We start from the raw sequence: 18,554 nt of genomic DNA on the forward strand, positions 1-18,554 counted from the left end.
TCCTTGGGAGCAATTTCCAAATGCCTCAAGGTACCACGTGCGCCTCTACAAACAATAGTGCACAAGTATAAACAACATGGGACCACGCAGCCATCATACCGCTCAGGAAGGAGACGTGTTCTGTCTCCTAGAGATGAACGTACTTTGTTGCGAAAAGTGCGAATCAATCCCAGAACAACAGCAACGGACCTTGTGAAGATGCTGGAGGACACAGGTCGACATAACCTGAAAGGCCGCTCAGCAAGGAATAAGCCACTTCTCCAAAACCGCCATAAAAAAGCCAGACTACTGCACAAAAGATTGTACTTTTTGGAGAAATGTCCTCTGGTCTGATGAAACAAAAATATAACTGTTTAGTCATAATGACCACCGTTATGTTTGGAGGAAAAAGGGGAATGCTTGCAAGGCAAAGAACACCATCCCAACCGTGAAGCATGGGAGTGGCAGCATCAGGTTGTGGGGGTGCTTTGCTGCAGGAGGGACTGGTGCACTTCAAAAAATAGATGGCACCATGAGGTAGCGAAATTATGTGGATATAATGAAGCAACATCTCAAGACATCAGTCAGGAAGTTAAAGCTTGGACGCAAATGGGTCTTCCAAATGAACAATGACCCCAACATACCTCCAAAGTTGTGGAAAAATGGCTTAAGTACAACAAAGTCAAGGTATTAGAGTGGCCATCACAAAGCCCTGTCCTCAATCCTATAGAAAATGTGTGGGTAGAACTGAAAAAGCGTATTGCGAGCAAGGAGGCCTACAAACCTGATTCAGTTAAACCAGCTCTGTCAGGAAGAATGGGACAAAATTCACCCAACTTATTGTAGGAAGCTTGTGGAAGGCTACCCAAAATGTTTGACCCAAGTTAAACAATTTAAAGGCAATGCTACCAAATACTAATTGAGTGTATGTAAACTCCTGACCCACTGGGAATGTGATGAAAGAAATAATAGCTGAAATAAATCATTCTCTCTCCTATTATTCTGACATTTCACATTCTTAAAATAAAGTTGTGATCCTATCTGACCTAAAACATGGAATTTTTACTAGGATTAAATGTTAGGATTTGTGAAAAACTGAGTTTAAATGTATTTGGCTAAGAGGTGTATGTAAACCTCCGACATCAACTATATATATACGTATTATTTATTCCACCTTTATTTAACCAGGTAGGCCAGTTGACAACAAGTTCTCATTTACAACTGCGACCTTACCAAGATAAAGCAGTGTAGTGCGACAAAAACAACACAGAGTTACACATGGAATAAACAAACCATACATCCAATAGCACAATAGAAACAATATATACAGTGTGTGCAAATGAGGTAAGATTAGGGAGTTAATATCTCAAGCGGATTTCAATGGGAACTGTGTTGAGTACATACCAGCCGCAGATTTCTCACTTCCTGTTTTGATTTCTCCTCAGGTTTTTGCCTGCCATATGAGTTCTGTTATACTCACAGACACCATTCAAACACTTTTAGAAACTTCAGAATTTTTTCTATCCAATACTAATAATACTATGCATATATTAGCAACTGAGACTGAGGAGCAGGACGTTTACTTTGGGAACCTTATTCATCCAAGCTACTCAATACTGAAATAGTGCCCCCCAGTCATAAGAAGTTTTAACACAGTGTCCAAGGAAGGGCCAGATGTATACACAATGGTGGCATCTGCGTAGTGGTGGATCAGAGAATCACCAGCAGCTAGAGCAACATCATTGATATATACAGAGAAAAGGTGTGGTCCGAGAATTGAACCCTGTGGCACCCCCATAGAGACTGCCAGATGTCCGGACAACAGGCCCTCCGATTTGACACACTGAACTCTGTCTGAGAAGTCGTTGGTGACCAGGCGAGGCAGTCATCAGAAAGACCGAGGCTACTGAGTCTGCCGATAAGAATATGGTGATTGATAGAGTCAAAATCCTTGGCAAGGTCGATGAAGACGGCTGTACAGTACTGTCTTTTCTCGATGGTAGTTATGATATTGGTTAGGACCTTGAGTGTGGCTGAGGTGCACCCGTGACCAGCTCGGAAACCAGATTGCATAGCGGAGAAAGCACGGTGGGATTTGAAATCGTCGGTGATCTGTTTGCTAACTTGGCTTTCGAAGACTTTAGAAAGACAGGGCAGGATAGATATAGGTCTGTAACAGTTTGGGTCTAGAAGCAGGGCAGGGCAGGATGGACATAGGTCTGTAACAGTTTGGGTCTAGAGTGTCACCCCCTTTGAAGAGGTGGATGACCGCGGCAGCTTTCTAATCTTTGGGTATTTCAAACGACACAAAAGAGAGGTTGAACAGGCTAGTAATAGGGGTGGCAACAATTTCGGTGGGATAATTTTAGAAGAGAGGGTGCAGATTGTCTAGCCCGGCTGATTTGTAGGGATCTTTCAGAACATCAGCTATCTGGATTTGGGTGAAGGAGAAGAGGGGGTTGGGGGGGAACTGGCAAGTTGCTGCAGGGGGTGCTAAGATGTTGGCAGGGGTTGGGGTAGCCAAGTGGAAAGCATGGCCAACTGTAGAAAAATGCTTATTGAAATGATCTGTTATCGTAGATTTATCATTGGTGACAGTGCAGTGGGAAGCTGGGAGGAGGTGCTCTTATTCTCCATGTACTTTACTGTGTCCCAAAGCTTTTTGGAATTAGTGTTTCTGCTTTTTTCTGTTTGAAAAAGCTTGCCTTTTTTTTGGGGGGGGGGCTATTTGATGCGATTGCAGAACGCCACAGGATATTTTTCTGTTTGTTAACTTGGCATTCTAAGACTTTAGAAAGGCAGGGCAGGGCAGGATTGATAGGAGTCTGTAACAGTTTGGGTCTAGAGTGTCACCCCCTTTTGAAGATAGGGGATGACGGCGGTGGCGGGACTACATGTTAGGTGACACAACGTGTTTCTTATCAGGTGATTGACAAGAATGAGATCATTACGTAAAAGATTTGACTGCTTCCCAAATGGGCCCTGGCCAATCGGGATGCGTCGTTCAATAGAGATCCGCTTCCAGAAGTAGATTTGTGTGCATGCACACCTAGGTGTATGATAACCTGTTATGTTAGTATCAATGTCAAATTAAAGTGAGTGTTTGTGAGTGTGTGTGGGGTACGTGGGACTGTAGCGTCCCACCTCGTCAACAGCCAATGAAACTGCAGCCAAATTCAAAATACATAAATCTCATGATTACAATTCCTCAAACATACATGTATTTTACACCACTTTAAAGATACACTTGTTGTAAATCCAGCCACAGTGTCCAGTTTCAAAAAAGCTTTACGGCGAAACGATTATGTTCGGTCAGAGCCAAGTCACAGAATAAAAGCCATTTTTTCAGCCAAAGAGAGGAGTCACAAAAAGCAGAAATATAGATCAAATTAATCACTAACCTTTGATGATCTTCATCAGATGACACTCATAGCACTTCATGTTACACAATACATGTATGTTTTGTTCGGTAAAGTTCATATTTATATCGTTATATATAGTTTACATTGGCGCGTTATGTTCAGTAGTTCCAAAACATCCGGTGATTTTGCAGAGAGCCACATCAATTTACAGAAATACTTATAATAATTATTGCATGGAATTTTAGATCCACTTCTCCTTAATGCAACCGCTGCATCAAAAGCAAACCATGCAATAATCTGAGTATGGCACTCAGAGACCAAAACAACCAAAACAACCCAAACAGATATCCACCATGTTGTGCAGTCAACAGAAGTCAGAAATAGCATTTTAACTATTCACTTACCTTTGATGATCTTCATCAGAATGCAGTCCCAGGAATCCCAGTTGCACAATAAATGTTTGTTTTGTTCAATAATGTCCATCATTTATGTCCAAATACCTTCTTTTTGTTAGCGTGTTTAGCCCAGTAATCAAAATTCATGAGGCGCGATCACTAGGTGCAGACGAAAAGTCCAAAAAGTTATGTTTCCGTCCGTAGAAACATGTCAAATGATGTATAGAATCAATCTTTAGGATGTTTTTAACATAAATCTTCAATATTGTTCCAACCTGAGAATTCTTTTGTCTCTAGAAAAGCAATGGAACAGCTCACTATCACGTGAACGAGCGAGACTGAGCTCGTGGCTCTCTGGAAGACCTCTGACTCAATCCCCTCTCATTCGCCCCCACTTTACAGTAGAAGCAGCAAACAAGGTTCTAAAGGTTGTTGACATCTAGTGGAAGCGTTAGGAAGTGCAATATGACCCCATAGACACTGTGTATTTGATAGGCCACGAGTTGAAAAACTACAAACCTCAGATTTTTGCCTGCCATATGAGTTATGTTATACTCACAGACATCATTCAAACGGTTGTCAGAGTGTTTACTATCCAAATCTACTAATTACATGCATATTCTAGCTTTTTTGGCTGAGTAGCAGGCAGTTTAATTTGGGCTTTTCATCCAAAATTCCCAATGCTGCCCCCTACCCTAGAGAATTTAAAAGTTCAAATGCAATTCTGCTTTCAGTCTGAGTATGAAAGCCACCCTATGTGGAAACAAGTTGTCCAAGAAAACTACAGGGACACACACAGGATGGCTTTCATACTCAGACTGAAAGCAGCATTGCATTTTCACTTTTAAGTAGAAGGGCACACCCACACACACACACACACACACTCACAAGCAAGCACATTTGCACACACAAACACACACTCCTCTGACAAACTGTGTAACAGTTTCTCTCTACTTGCCCTTTTTGCTCTTTCAGACAATTGAATCTACAGGTTGTTGTTATTTTGGCACAGTTAGACTTCCTTCCCCTCCCTCTCTGTCTGAGTCAGTCCCAGTCAGGTTCCCATGGTTATGTCTGTGGCTCAGTTCCAGTTCCCATGGTATATTTGGTTCCATCTTTGTATTCCTCAATCAAATGACCCTCCCCGACCTCCCCGACCTCACGAACCGCCCTTTGATGAACAGAGAGCATATGGCATAAAGGACTATGGCTGAGCACTAACACACACACACACACACACACACACACACACACACACACACACACACACACACACACACACACACACACACACACACACACCACACACACACCACACACACACACACACACACACCACACACACACACACACCACACACACACACACCACACACACCACACACACACCACACACACACACACACACTCACACACACACACACCACACCACACATCCGTCTAACATAGTAGGGTGCGTCCAGAGCACTCACACACACACACACCATCCGTCTAACATAGTAGGGTGCGTCCAGAGCACACACACACACACACACCACACCACACATCCGTCTAACATAGTAGGGTGCGTCCAGAGCACTCACACACACACCACACCACACATCCGTCTAACATAGTAGGGTGCGTCCAGAGCACTCACACACACACACACACACACACACCACACCACACCACACATCCGTCTAACATAGTAGGGTGCGTCCAGAGCACACACACACACACACACCACACCACACATCCGTCTAACATAGTAGGGTGCGTCCAGAGCACACACACACACACACACACCACACCACACATCCGTCTAACATAGTAGGGTGCGTCCAGAGCACACACACACACACACACACCACACCACACATCCGTCTAACATAGTAGGGTGCGTCCAGAGCACACACACACACACACACACACACCACACCACACATCCGTCTAACATAGTAGGGTGCGTCCAGAGCACACACACACACACACACACCACACCACACATCCGTCTAACATAGTAGGGTGCGTCCAGAGCACACACACACACACACACACACACACACCACACCACACATCCGTCTAACATAGTAGGGTGCGTCCAGAGCACTCACACACACGAGTGGCGCAGCGGTCTAAGGCACTGCATCTCCGTGCTAGACGAGTCACTACAGACCCTGGTTTGATCCTGGGCTGTATCACAACTGGCCATGATCGGGAATCCTATAGGGCGACTCACAATTGGCCCAGCGTCGTCCGGGTTAGGGGAGGGTTTGGCTGGGGTAGGCCGTCATTGAAAATAAGAATATGTTCTTAACGTACTTGCCTAGTTCAATTTTTTTTTTTACATTGCTGATGTGTAATGAGTCCCAAATGGTGCTCTATCCCCTACATATTGGACCTGTGAAAAGTAGAGCACTACATAGGGCACGAGTACTCTACTCTGACCCTATGAGGTCTGGAGCCACTCTATCCCCTACAGAGGGGAATTCAACTCTGACCCTATGAGGTCTGGAGCCACTCTATCCCCTACAGAGGGGTATTCAAAGCCACTGCTGTACAAAAAAAACATTGCTCCACGTCTGAAGTTCGCAAAAGTGCACCTGGATGTTCCACAGCGCTAAATATAACAGGCAAAATATTCTGTGGACAGATGAAACTACAGCTGAGTTGTGTGGAGAAATAAAGGCACAGCACACCAACATCCAAACCTCCCAACTGTAAAGTACGGTGGAAGGGGCATCATGGTTTGCGGCTGCTTTGCTGCATCAGGGCCTGGAGAGCTTGCTATAATCGACGAAAAAATGAGTTCCCAAGTTTATCAAGACATTTTGCAGGAGAATGTTATCGGTCCTCCAAGTAAAGCTAACGTGGGTGATGCAACAGGACAACGACACAAAACACAGAAGTAAATCAACAGAAGAATGGCTTCAACAGAATAAAATACACCTTCTGGAGTGGCCCAGTCCGAGTCCTGACCTCAACCTGATTGAGAGGCTGTGGCATGACCTCAAGAGCGTTTTCACACAAGACATCCTAAGAATATTGCTGAACAGAAACAGTTTCGTAAAGATGAATGGTCCAAAATTCCTCCTGACCGTTGTGCAGGTCTGATCCACAACTACAGAAAACGTTTAGTTGAGGTTATAGCTGCCAAAGGAGGGTCAAACAGTTATTAAATCCAAGGGGTTCACATAATTTTCCCACCCTGACCTGTGAATGTTTACACGGTGTGTTCAATAAAGACATGAAAACATATAATTGTGTGTTATTAGTTTAAGCAGACTGTGTTTGTCTATTGTTGTGACTTAGATGAAGATCAGTCAGACCAATTTACGCAGAAATCCAGGTAATTACAAAAGTTTCACATACTTTTTCTTGCCACTGTATATAGTATACAGTATATTAGTGTGGGTATTTGAACACCATTTATGGGTATCTACTAAGTCGATGGGTACCTATTAGCATGACTTCACAGTCATTGTGCTAACGTTAGTTAGCATTGGCTCACAAAACTACCCTCTAACTTCCTTCATACTGGACACAGACACAATAACAATGGCATCTACAAGTTCATCTGACTATGAGGAAGTAGATAAAGGGCATCCCTCTAAGGCAAAGGTTGCATGTTTGAATCTCATCATGAGTAACTTAAGCATTTTAGCTAATCAGCAAATTTACAAAATACTTACTACTTTTTAGCTACTTTGCAACTATTTAGCATGTTAGCTAACCCTTCCCCTAAACCTAGCCCTAACCCTTACTCTAACATAGCATATAATACTAAAGCAATTGACTGTAATATATCATACTTAAACAATCAAAACATAGAATAATATACGTCCTACAATTCATAATATATTGAAAAAAAACATGCCCTGTTAAGAACTCTTTTTATTTAAATATTTTTTATATATATGTATTTCAATCCTATAACAGGGAAATGTGCCTGTATCCAGTTAGCAGAATAAAGTCGTTTATTATTATAATAAATTAATATTCTCTCGATTTCCAGGCCATTGTAATTAAAGCTAACGTAAAGTCAAATATCCTACTAAATGGATTTATGTTAAATATAATACGTTTTCTTCTGGTTGTCATGAGGGTCAAATAAGGGGATAATAAAAAAACTAAATCAGAGGGAATAGTGATCAGCTGGGGGGAGGATGGGTTGTGGGTAAATGATGCTCCCATGCTGTTCGGTGGGCTGTGCTGTGTGCGCCTAATGATGACATCAGAGACAGTGTTAGTGAGAGTCTTGTACAGCATCACACACTATAGTCTGAGTATTTACTGTTATTTCTGTGAGATATAAAGAAGAAGAGACCTTGCAGCATGACAATAATAAACCATGAAACCCTGTCCATTCTGTTTTCTGATTTTCAGTGACTGGTTGTCACCCCCCCCCCCCATCCCTCCACCTCTTCCTCCTCCTCCTCCTCCTCCAAGATGAACTGGGGTGGGCTGCAGTCCATCCTCAGCGGGGTGAATAAATACTCCACGGTGTTCGGACGCGTCTGGCTCTCCATGGTCTTCGTGTTCCGCTTCTTGGTGTTTGTGGTGGCCGCTCAGCGCGTCTGGGCAGACGAGAGTAAGGACTTTGTCTGTAACACGGCCCAACCAGGCTGCGTCAACGTCTGTTACGACCACATCTTCCCCATCTCACACATCCGCCTGTGGGCCCTGCAGCTCATCTTCGTCACCTGTCCATCTCTGATGGTTGTGGCGCACGTCACGTTGCGTGAGGAGAAGGATTCCAAGTACTCCGCAATGCATGAAGGGTCGCATTTGTACGCTAATCCAGGGAAGAAGAGAGGAGGCCTGTGGTGGACCTACCTGGTGAGATACCAGCATACTGTACACAACACAACACCAGACAACACTAACATACTGTACACAACACAACAACACCAGACAACACTAGCATACTGTACACAACACAGCACCAGACAACACTAACATACTGTACATGACACCACAACACCAGACAACACTAACATACTGTACACAAAACCACAACACCAGACAACACTAGCATACTGTACACAACACCACCACAACACTAACATACTGTACACAACACCACCAGACAACACTAACATACTGTACACGACACCAGACAACACTAGCATACTGTACAGAACACCACAACACTAACATACTGTACACAACACCTCAACACCAGACAACACTAACATACTGTACACAAAACCACAACACCACCACAACACTAACATACTGTACACAACACCACAACAACACTAACATACTGTACACAACACCACAACAACACTAACATACTGTACACAACACCACAACACCACCACCACACTAACATACTGTACACAACACCTGACAACACGAGCATACTGTACAGACCACCACAACACTAACATACTGTACACAACACCACAACACTAACATACTGTACACACCACCAGACAACACTAACATACTGTACACAACACCACCACAACACTAACATACTGTACACAACACCACAACACTAACATACTGTACAGACCATCACAACACTAACATACTGTACCCAAAACCACCAGACAACACTAACATACTGTACACAACACCACAACACCAGACAACACTAGCATACTGTACACAACACCAGACAACACTAACATACTGTACATGACACCACCAGACAACACTAACATACTGTACACAACACCACAACACCAAAACAACACTAACATACTGTACACCACACCACCAGACAACACTAACATACTGTACACAGCACCACCAGACAACACTAACATACTGTACACAACACACCACCAGACAACACTAACATACTGTACACAACACCACAACACCACCACCACACTCTCATACTGTACACAACACCAGACAACACGAGCATACTGTACAGACCACCACAACACTAACATACTGTACAGACCATCACAACACTAACATACTGTACCCAAAACCACCAGACAACACTAACATACTGTACCCAAAACCACCAGACAACACTAACATACTGTACACAACACCACAACACCAGACAACACTAGCATACTGTACACAACACCAGACAACACTAACATACTGTACACAACACCACAACACCACCACAACACTAACATACAGTACACAACACCAGACAACATGAGCATACTGTACAGACCACCACAACACTAACATACTGTACACAACACCACAACACCACAACACTAACATACTGTACACACCACCAGACAACATTAACATACTGTACACAACACCAGACAACACTAACATACTGTACACAACACCACAACACTAACATACTGTACACAACACCACAACACCAGACAACACTAACATACTGTACACAACACCACAACACCAGACAACACTAACATACTGTACAGACCACCACAACACTAACATACTGTACAGACCACCACAACACTAACATACTGTACCCAAAACCACCAGACAACACTAACATACTGTACACAGCACCAGACAACACTAACATACTGTACAGAACAACACCAGACAACACTAACATACTGTACTCAACACCAGAACAATGTCTCTTGACACTATATTGGGAATTAAAATAATTGCAACACAAATCATTACATTATAAAAATGAGTCATGTTTTACCTATTTGTTGATGTTCCAGTCTAGTTGTTATTCTTAAAATCCCACCTACCAGTGTTTCCCCTATATTCACTAAGGAGAGGTGTGTCGCAGCTGCTAAATCGTTGCCGCTACCCCCCAAAAAAAGATGATTAAAACATTGATATTATATATAATTAATATTATTTATTTATTCATGTATTTCTTTATAATTTTCGTTATGGTAAAATATTTTCACTGTAAACTTAAACGACTTACACCGTTTATAAAGTTTGTAGAAAATATAATGGACCTATATATCTTTTTAAATAAGATCACCTTCGAAAATGAACAATGACCAAAGTAAAAACTAGACAGGGAGGGAAGAATCTTAAGCATGAAACTCACCGAGAATCTCATTGCCAATAGACTGCTGAATGGTACCTGTGAGTTAGCTACCGAGCCCGTGCATGGTCTTTAGCTAGCTAGCTATTATGTGCCAGCTTGCGAATTTGCTAATGTTAGCTAGCTAAACATTTGGCTATAGGCTGGCACAGGCAGTATGGGATTGTGGAGAGTGAATCAAATATTGCTTCATCATCTTGCTAGGTAGTTATCAAGCTGTGGTCATCTGGCTAGTAACAACAAGGGCATTCTACAAAATAGCAACATTAGTGCAGCTAACTATCTAGCTAGCTAACATTGGACTCTAGACCACAAGCAATAAGCATGGATATGCATTGTCAAACAACGCTACTGCCACCTTCTGGTGTGGAGTATTTTAACAAGGCTGAGTGGCTGATGGTCTTTGCTGTGTGAACAGAAAATATGTTGACAGCCGGCAGGCAAACTTTAAACAATCCGATTGTTCCTGAGCATTAAAATTCCATAAATGTCATAGCATGGTGCCCCCATAGATTTTTAAAAAATCATGTTTGAGTCACTCAGATAGCATAAGAACACAGCACAAGACATGGCAAAATGTGTATAATTTTAGGTAATTAGCTTTAAAACGTTTAATTGTCTCTCAGTATGTGGCAAAATGTGTAGAATTTTAGGTAATTAGCTTTAAAAACTTTAAATTGTCTCTCAGTCCCATTGCAAAATGTGTAGAATGTTGGATAATTAGCTTAAAAACTTTAAATGGTCTCTCAGTCCCATGACAAAATGTGTCGAATTTTAGATAATTAGCTTTAAAACTTTAAATTGTCTCTCATTCCCACGACAAAATGTGTAGAATTTTAGGTAATTAGCTTTAAAACTTTAAATTGTCTCTCAGTACGTGGCAAAATGTGTAGAATTGTAGGTAATTAGCTTTAAAACGTTTAATTGTCTCTCAGTACGTGGCAAAATGTGTAGAATTGTAGGTAATTCGCTTTAAAACTTTAAATTGTCTCTCAGTCCCGTGGCAAAATGTGTAGAATTTTAGGTAATTAGCTTAAAAACTTTAAATTGTCTCTCAGTCCCGTGACAAAATGTGTAGAATTGTAGGTAATTCGCTTTAAAACTCTAAATTGTCTCTCAGTCCCATGGCAAAATGTGTAGAATTTTAGGCAATTCGCTTTAAAACTTTAAATTGTCTCTCAGTCCCATGGCAAAATGTGTAGAATTTTAGGTAATTAGCTTTAAAAACTTTAAATTGTCTCTCAGTCCCATGGCAAAATGTGTAGAATTTTAGATAATTAGCTTTAAAACGTTTAATTGTCTCTCAGTCCCGTGAGAAAATGTGTAGAATTGTAGGTAATTCGCTTTAAAACTCTAAATTGTCTCTCAGTCCCATGGCAAAATGTGTAGAATTTTAAGTAATTAGCTTAAAAACTTTAAATTGTCTCTCAGTCCCATGGCAAAATGTGTAGAATTTTAGATAATTAGCTTTAAAACGTTTAATTGTCTCTCGGCCCCATGGCAAAATGTGTAGAATTTTAGGTATTTAGCTTTAAAAACTTTAAATTGTCTCTCAGTCCCATGGTAAAATGTGTAGAATGTTAGATAATTAGCTTAAAAACTTTAAATGGTCTCTCAGTCCCATGACAAAATGTGTCGATTTTAGATAATTAGCTTTAAAACTTAAAATTGTCTCTCAGTCCCATGACAAAATGTGTAGCATTTTAGGTAATTTGCTTTAAAACTTTAAATTGTCTCTCAGTCCCTTGGCAAAATGTGTAGAATTTTAGGCAATTCGCTTTAAAACTTTAAATTGTCTCTCATTCCCATGACAAAATGTGTAGAATTTTAGGTAATTAGCTTTAAAACTTTAAATTGTCTCTCAGTCCCATGGCAAAATGTGTAGAATTTTAGGTAATTCGCTTTAAAGCTTTAAATTGTCTCTCAGTCCCATGGCAAAATGTGTATAATTGCAGGACATTAGCTTTAAAACGGACATGTTTTCAGTGAGGGGAAACCCTTCAGCCCGTTTATTTAAAGCCACTGTGCTGCATTGGGCTACAGGTTATAATGCTTTTAAAAGGGAAAATTATATTTCAGAAGGTGTCAACATAATTTAATTTCTATTTATTTAGGAGTAGAATGTCCTTTTTTTAAAGATAGAGACAGAGAATGAATGAGAAAGGGAGAGACACAGAGAAAGAAAGAGAAAGAGACAGAGACAGAATGAGAAAGAGAGAGATAGAAAGAATGAGAAAGAGAGAGACAGTGAATGAAAGACAAAGAGAGAGACAGTGAATGAAAGACAAAGAGAGAGACAGTGAATGAAAGACAAAGAGAGAGACAGAGACAGAATGAGAAAGAGAGAGACAGTGAATGAAAGACAAAGAGAGAGACAGAGACAGAATGAGAAAGAGAGAGACAGTGAATGAAAGACAAAGAGAGAGACAGAGAATGAAAGACAAAGAGAGAGACAGAGACAGAATGAGAAAGAGAGAGACAGTGAATGAAAGAAAGAGAGAGACAGAGACAGAATGAGAAAGAGAGAGACAGTGAATGAAAGACAAAGAGAGAGACAGAGAATGAAAGAGAAAGAGAGAGAGAACTAGAGAAAGAAAGAGACAGAGAATGAAAGACAAAGAGAGAGACAGAGACAGAATGAGAAAGAGAGAGACAGTGAATGAAAGACAGAGAGAGACAGAGACAGAATGAGAAAGAGAGAGACAGTGAATGAAAGACAAAGAGACAGAGACAGAATGAGAAAGAGAGAGATAGAGAATGAAAGACAAAGAGAGAGACAGAGAATGAAAGACAAAGCGAGAGAGAGACAGAATGAGAAAGAGAGAGATAGAGAGAGACAGTGTATGAAAGACAAAGAGAGAGACAGTGAATGAAAGACAGAGAGAGACAGAGACAGAATGAGAAAGAGAGAGACAGTGAATGAAAGACAAAGAGAGAGACAGAGACAGAATGAGAAAGAGAGAGACAGAGACAGAATGAGAAAGAGAGAGACAGAGAATGAAAGACAGAGAGAGACAGAGAATGAAAGACAAAGCGACAGAGAGACAGAATGAGAAAGAGAGAGACAGAGACAGAATGAGGAAGAGAATGAAAGAGAAAGTGAGAGAGAGAAAGAGAGAGACAGAAATGATGTACCTACAATATGAGTCAATGTATAGGTTATATTTGAAGCTCAATGGTAGCCTACGACCAATGCACTGACACGCCTCAAATGTAGTGAAGAGGAAACGAGGAGAGGACAAGCACACACTGGCTAACATGTCATTCTACATGGAGACTTTACCACAACCTATTTTAATCCAGCACAAACTATCAAAATGACAGGCTACGTTAACACTGAGAATAAAAAGGGTGTTTCACTGCCTACAGTATTTTAGGAGTCAAATGGCAACTGCTGCTAAATCAAATCAAATTGTATTGGTCACATACACATATTTAGCAGATGTTATTGTGGGTGTAGCGAAATGCTTGTGAATACAACTAAAATGAAACAAAAAATTATTGCTGTAACCTGTATTTCCTGTCTGGTCTCTTCTATATATTTTTTCCTTCTGTGTCATTGACTTGTTTATTGTTTATTCCATGTTAATCCATGTGTAACTCTGTGTTGTTGTCTGCTCACACTGCTTTGCTTTATCTTGGCCAGGTCGCAGTTGTAAATGAGAACTTGTTCTCAACTGGCCAACCTGGTTAAATAAAGGTGAAATAAAATAGTCTATTCTCGATATCTAATTCTACTCAATCTCTACTTCTGGTTATAACAACATGAGTCGAATGGAATTTACCTCCTCTCAATGAATTGATCTGAATTAGACTATTTTAACTAGTCAACTGGACACCCATATTTCCTGTGTGGTCTCTTTAAAGATGTTTTAATGACGATTCTTTATTTATCTCTAATCCTCCCCGTAGGTGAGTCTGATCTTCAAGGCGGGCTTCGACGCCAGCTTCCTCTACATCCTCTACTACGTCTACGAGGGTTATGACATGCCTCGTCTCTCCAAGTGCTCCCTGGAGCCCTGCCCCAACACCGTCGACTGCTACATTTCCCGTCCCACCGAGAAGAAGATTTTCACCATCTTCATGGTGGTCTCCTCAGCCGTCTGCATCCTCATTTGTATCTGTGAGATGGTCTACCTCATCTACAAGAGGATCCAGAAGCTCATCAGGAAGAAGGTGGTAGAGAGTTTTGAGACGACGTCGTTGACGGCGCGGAGGTCGAGATCCAAGTCTACGAGATCCAAGTTGTCTGTCAGGGAGGACCCCACCAACACAGCCTCCATTCAGAACCTCTGTAATGTCATGACAGAGGCGGCGCCGTCAGAGAAGAAGAAATAATAGGTCATGTGACGCGGTGAAGCTGGAATGGGGGGGTGGGGGTGAATTGGGAGTGGGAGGACAGTTTGACCGTCTAAGGTCAGGAGATAGCATAAGTCGTAGGGTGGACTATAAGCTCTAAGGTCAGGAGATAGCGTATGTCGTAGGGTGGCCTATAAACTCTAAGGTCAGGAGATAGCGTATGTCGTAGGGTGGACTATAAACTCTAAGGTCAGGAGATAGAGTATGTCGTAGGGTGGACTTTAACAGAATTTTCACTGAACTATGCATGCTTTCACCAATGATTGACATTCACTTTTATTTAACCTTTATTTAACTAGGCAAGTTAGTTAAGAACAAATTCTTATTTATAATGACAGCCTACCAGAAGGCAAAAGGCCTCCTGCGGGTACGGGGGCTGGGATTAAAAAATACAAAATAAAATAAAAATATTGGACAAAACTCACATCACGACAAGAGAGACAACACTGCATAAAGAGAGACAACACAACACTGCATAAAGAGAGACAACACTGCATAAAGAGAGACAACACAACACTGCATAAAGAGAGACAACACTGCATAAAGAGAGGCAACACAACACTGCATAAAGAGAGACAACACAACACTGCATAAAGAGAGACAACACAACACTGCATAAAGAGAGACAACACAACACTACATAAAGAGAGACAACACAACACTGCATAAAGAGAGACAACACAACACTGCATAAAGAGAGACAACACAACACTACATAAAGAGAGACAACACAACACTGCATAAAGAGAGACAACACAACACTGCATAAAGAGAGACAACACAACACTGCATAAAGAGAGACAACACAACACTGCATAAAGAGAGACAACACAACACTGCATAAAGAGAGACAACACTGCATAAAGAGAGACAACACAACACTGCATAAAGAGAGACAACACTGCATAAAGAGAGGCAACACAACACTGCATAAAGAGAGACAACACAACACTGCATAAAGAGAGACAACACAACACTGCATAAAGAGAGACAACACAACACTACATAAAGAGAGACAACACAACACTGCATAAAGAGAGACAACACAACACTGCATAAAGAGAGACAACACAACACTACATAAAGAGAGACAACACAACACTGCATAAAGAGAGACAACACAACACTGCATAAAGAGAGACAACACAACACTGCATAAAGAGAGACAACACAACACTGCATAAAGAGAGACAACACAACACTGCATAAAGAGAGACCACAACACTACATAAAGAGAGACAACACAACACTGCATAAAGAGAGACAACACAACACTGCATAAAGAGAAACAACACAACACTGCATAAAGAGAGACAACACAACACTGCATAAAGAGAGACAACACTGCATAAAGAGAGACAACACTTCATAAAGAGAGACAACACAACACTGCATAAAGAGAGACAACACTGCATAAAGAGAGACAACACAACACTGCATAAAGAGAGACAACACTGCATAAAGAGAGACAACACAACACTGCATAAAGAGAGACAACACTGCATAAAGAGAGACAACACTGCATAAAGAGAGACAACACTTCATAAAGAGAGACAACACAACACTGCATAAAGAGAGACAACACTGCATAAAGAGAGACAACACAACACTGCATAAAGAGAGACAACACTGCATAAAGAGAGACAACACAACACTGCATAAAGAGAGACAACACAACACTGCATAAAGAGAGACAACACAACACTGCATAAAGAGAGACAACACAACACTGCATAAAGAGAGACAACACAACACTGCATAAAGAGAGACAACACAACACTGCATAAAGAGAGACCTATTCATTGATTTCTGATTGCCCTTAATTGATTGAATGTGTGTGATGTGACACAAACAATACGAAGTGCATGTTCTTCAATCGATCGCTGCCCGCACCCGCCCACTTGACTAGCATCACTACTCTGGACGGTTCTGACTTAGAATATGTGGACAACTCCAAATACCTAGGTGTCTGGTTAGACTGTAAACTCTCCTTCCAGACTCATATGAAGCATCTCCAATCAAAAATTAAATATAGAATTGGCTTCCTATTTCGCAACAAAGCCTCCTTCACTCACGCAGCCAAACATATCCTCGTAAAATTGACTATCCTACCAATCCTTGACTTTGGCCACATCAATTACAAAATAGCCTCTAACACTCTACTCAGCAAATTGGATGCAGTCTATCACAGTGCCATCTGTTTTGTCACCAAAGCCCCATATGCTACCCACCACTGTGACCTGTATGCTCTCGTTGGCTGGCCCTCGCTTCGCTTCAAATTCATCTCCAAACCCACTGGCTCCAGGTCATATATACGTATTTGGTAGGTAAAGCTCCGCCTTATCTCAGCTCACTGGTCACCATAGCAACACCCACCCGTAGCACTCGCTCCAGCAGGTAGATCTCTCTGGTCAGCATAGCAGCACCCACCCATAGCACACGCTCCATCAGGTATATCTCACTGGTCACCATAGCAACACCCACCCGTAGCACGCGCTCCATCAGGTATATCTCTCTGGTCACCATAGCAACACCCACCCGTAGCACGCGCTCCATCAGGTATATCTCTCTGGTCACCATAGCAACACCCACCCGTAGCACGCGCTCCATCAGGTATATCTCTCTGGTCACCATAGCAACACCCACCCGTAGCACGCGCTCCATCAGGTATATCTCTCTGGTCACCATAGCAACACCCACCCGTAGCACGCGCTCCATTAGGTATATCTCTCTGGTCATCCCCAAAGTCAACACCTTTTTGGACACCTTTACCACATTTACTTCCAGTTCTCTGCTGACAATGACTGGAACAAATTGCAAAAATGACTGAAGATGGAGACTAATATCTCCCTCACTAACTTTAAGCGTCAGCTGTTTGAGCAGCTTACCGATCGCTGCAGTACACAGTCCATCTGCAAATAGCCCATTCAACCACCTACAGTTGAAGTCGGAGGTTGACATACACCTCAGCCAAATACATTAAAACTCAGTTTTTCACAATTCCTGACATTTAATCCTAGTTAAAAGATTCACCACTTTATTTTAATAATGTGAAATGGTAGAGAGAATTATTTATTTAAGTTTTTATTTATTTCATCACATTCCCAGTGGGCCAGAAGTTTACATACACATAATTAGTATTTGGCAGCATTGCCTTTAAATTGTTTAACTTGGGTCAAACGTTTCAGGTAGGCTTCCACAAGCTTCCCACAATAAGTTGGGTGAATTTTGGCCCATTCCTCCTGACAGAGCTGGTGTAACTGAGTCAGGTTTGTTGGCCTCCTTGCTCGCACATGATTTTCAGTTTTGCCCACACATTTTCTATATGATTGAGGTCAGGGCTTTGTGATTGCCGCTCCAATACCTTGACTTTGTTGTACTTAAGCCATTTTGCCACAACTTTGCAAGTAGGCTTGGGGTCATTATCCATTTGGAAGACTCATTTGTGACCAAGCTTTAACTTCCTGACTGATGTCTTGAGATGTTGCCATCAATA

The 18,554-nt window shown here is 41.6% G+C and overlaps 1 protein-coding gene across 1 annotated transcript; it reads left to right on the forward strand.

Moving 5' to 3' along the window:
- The first annotated feature begins 7,834 nt into the window (after positions 1–7,834).
- Positions 7,835–15,481, forward strand: LOC109881741 (gap junction beta-4 protein). The gene is made up of 2 exons (XM_020473856.2): positions 7,835–8,556; positions 14,612–15,481. Exons 1-2 carry the CDS (start codon positions 8,167–8,169, stop codon positions 15,035–15,037), a joined length of 816 nt encoding a protein of 271 aa, XP_020329445.1. The 5' UTR covers positions 7,835–8,166; the 3' UTR covers positions 15,038–15,481.
- The last annotated feature ends 3,073 nt before the right edge of the window (positions 15,482–18,554 follow it).

Source organism: Oncorhynchus kisutch, linkage group LG17 (genome assembly GCF_002021735.2).
Source record: "Oncorhynchus kisutch isolate 150728-3 linkage group LG17, Okis_V2, whole genome shotgun sequence".
Classification (NCBI taxonomy): Eukaryota; Metazoa; Chordata; class Actinopteri; order Salmoniformes; family Salmonidae; genus Oncorhynchus; species Oncorhynchus kisutch.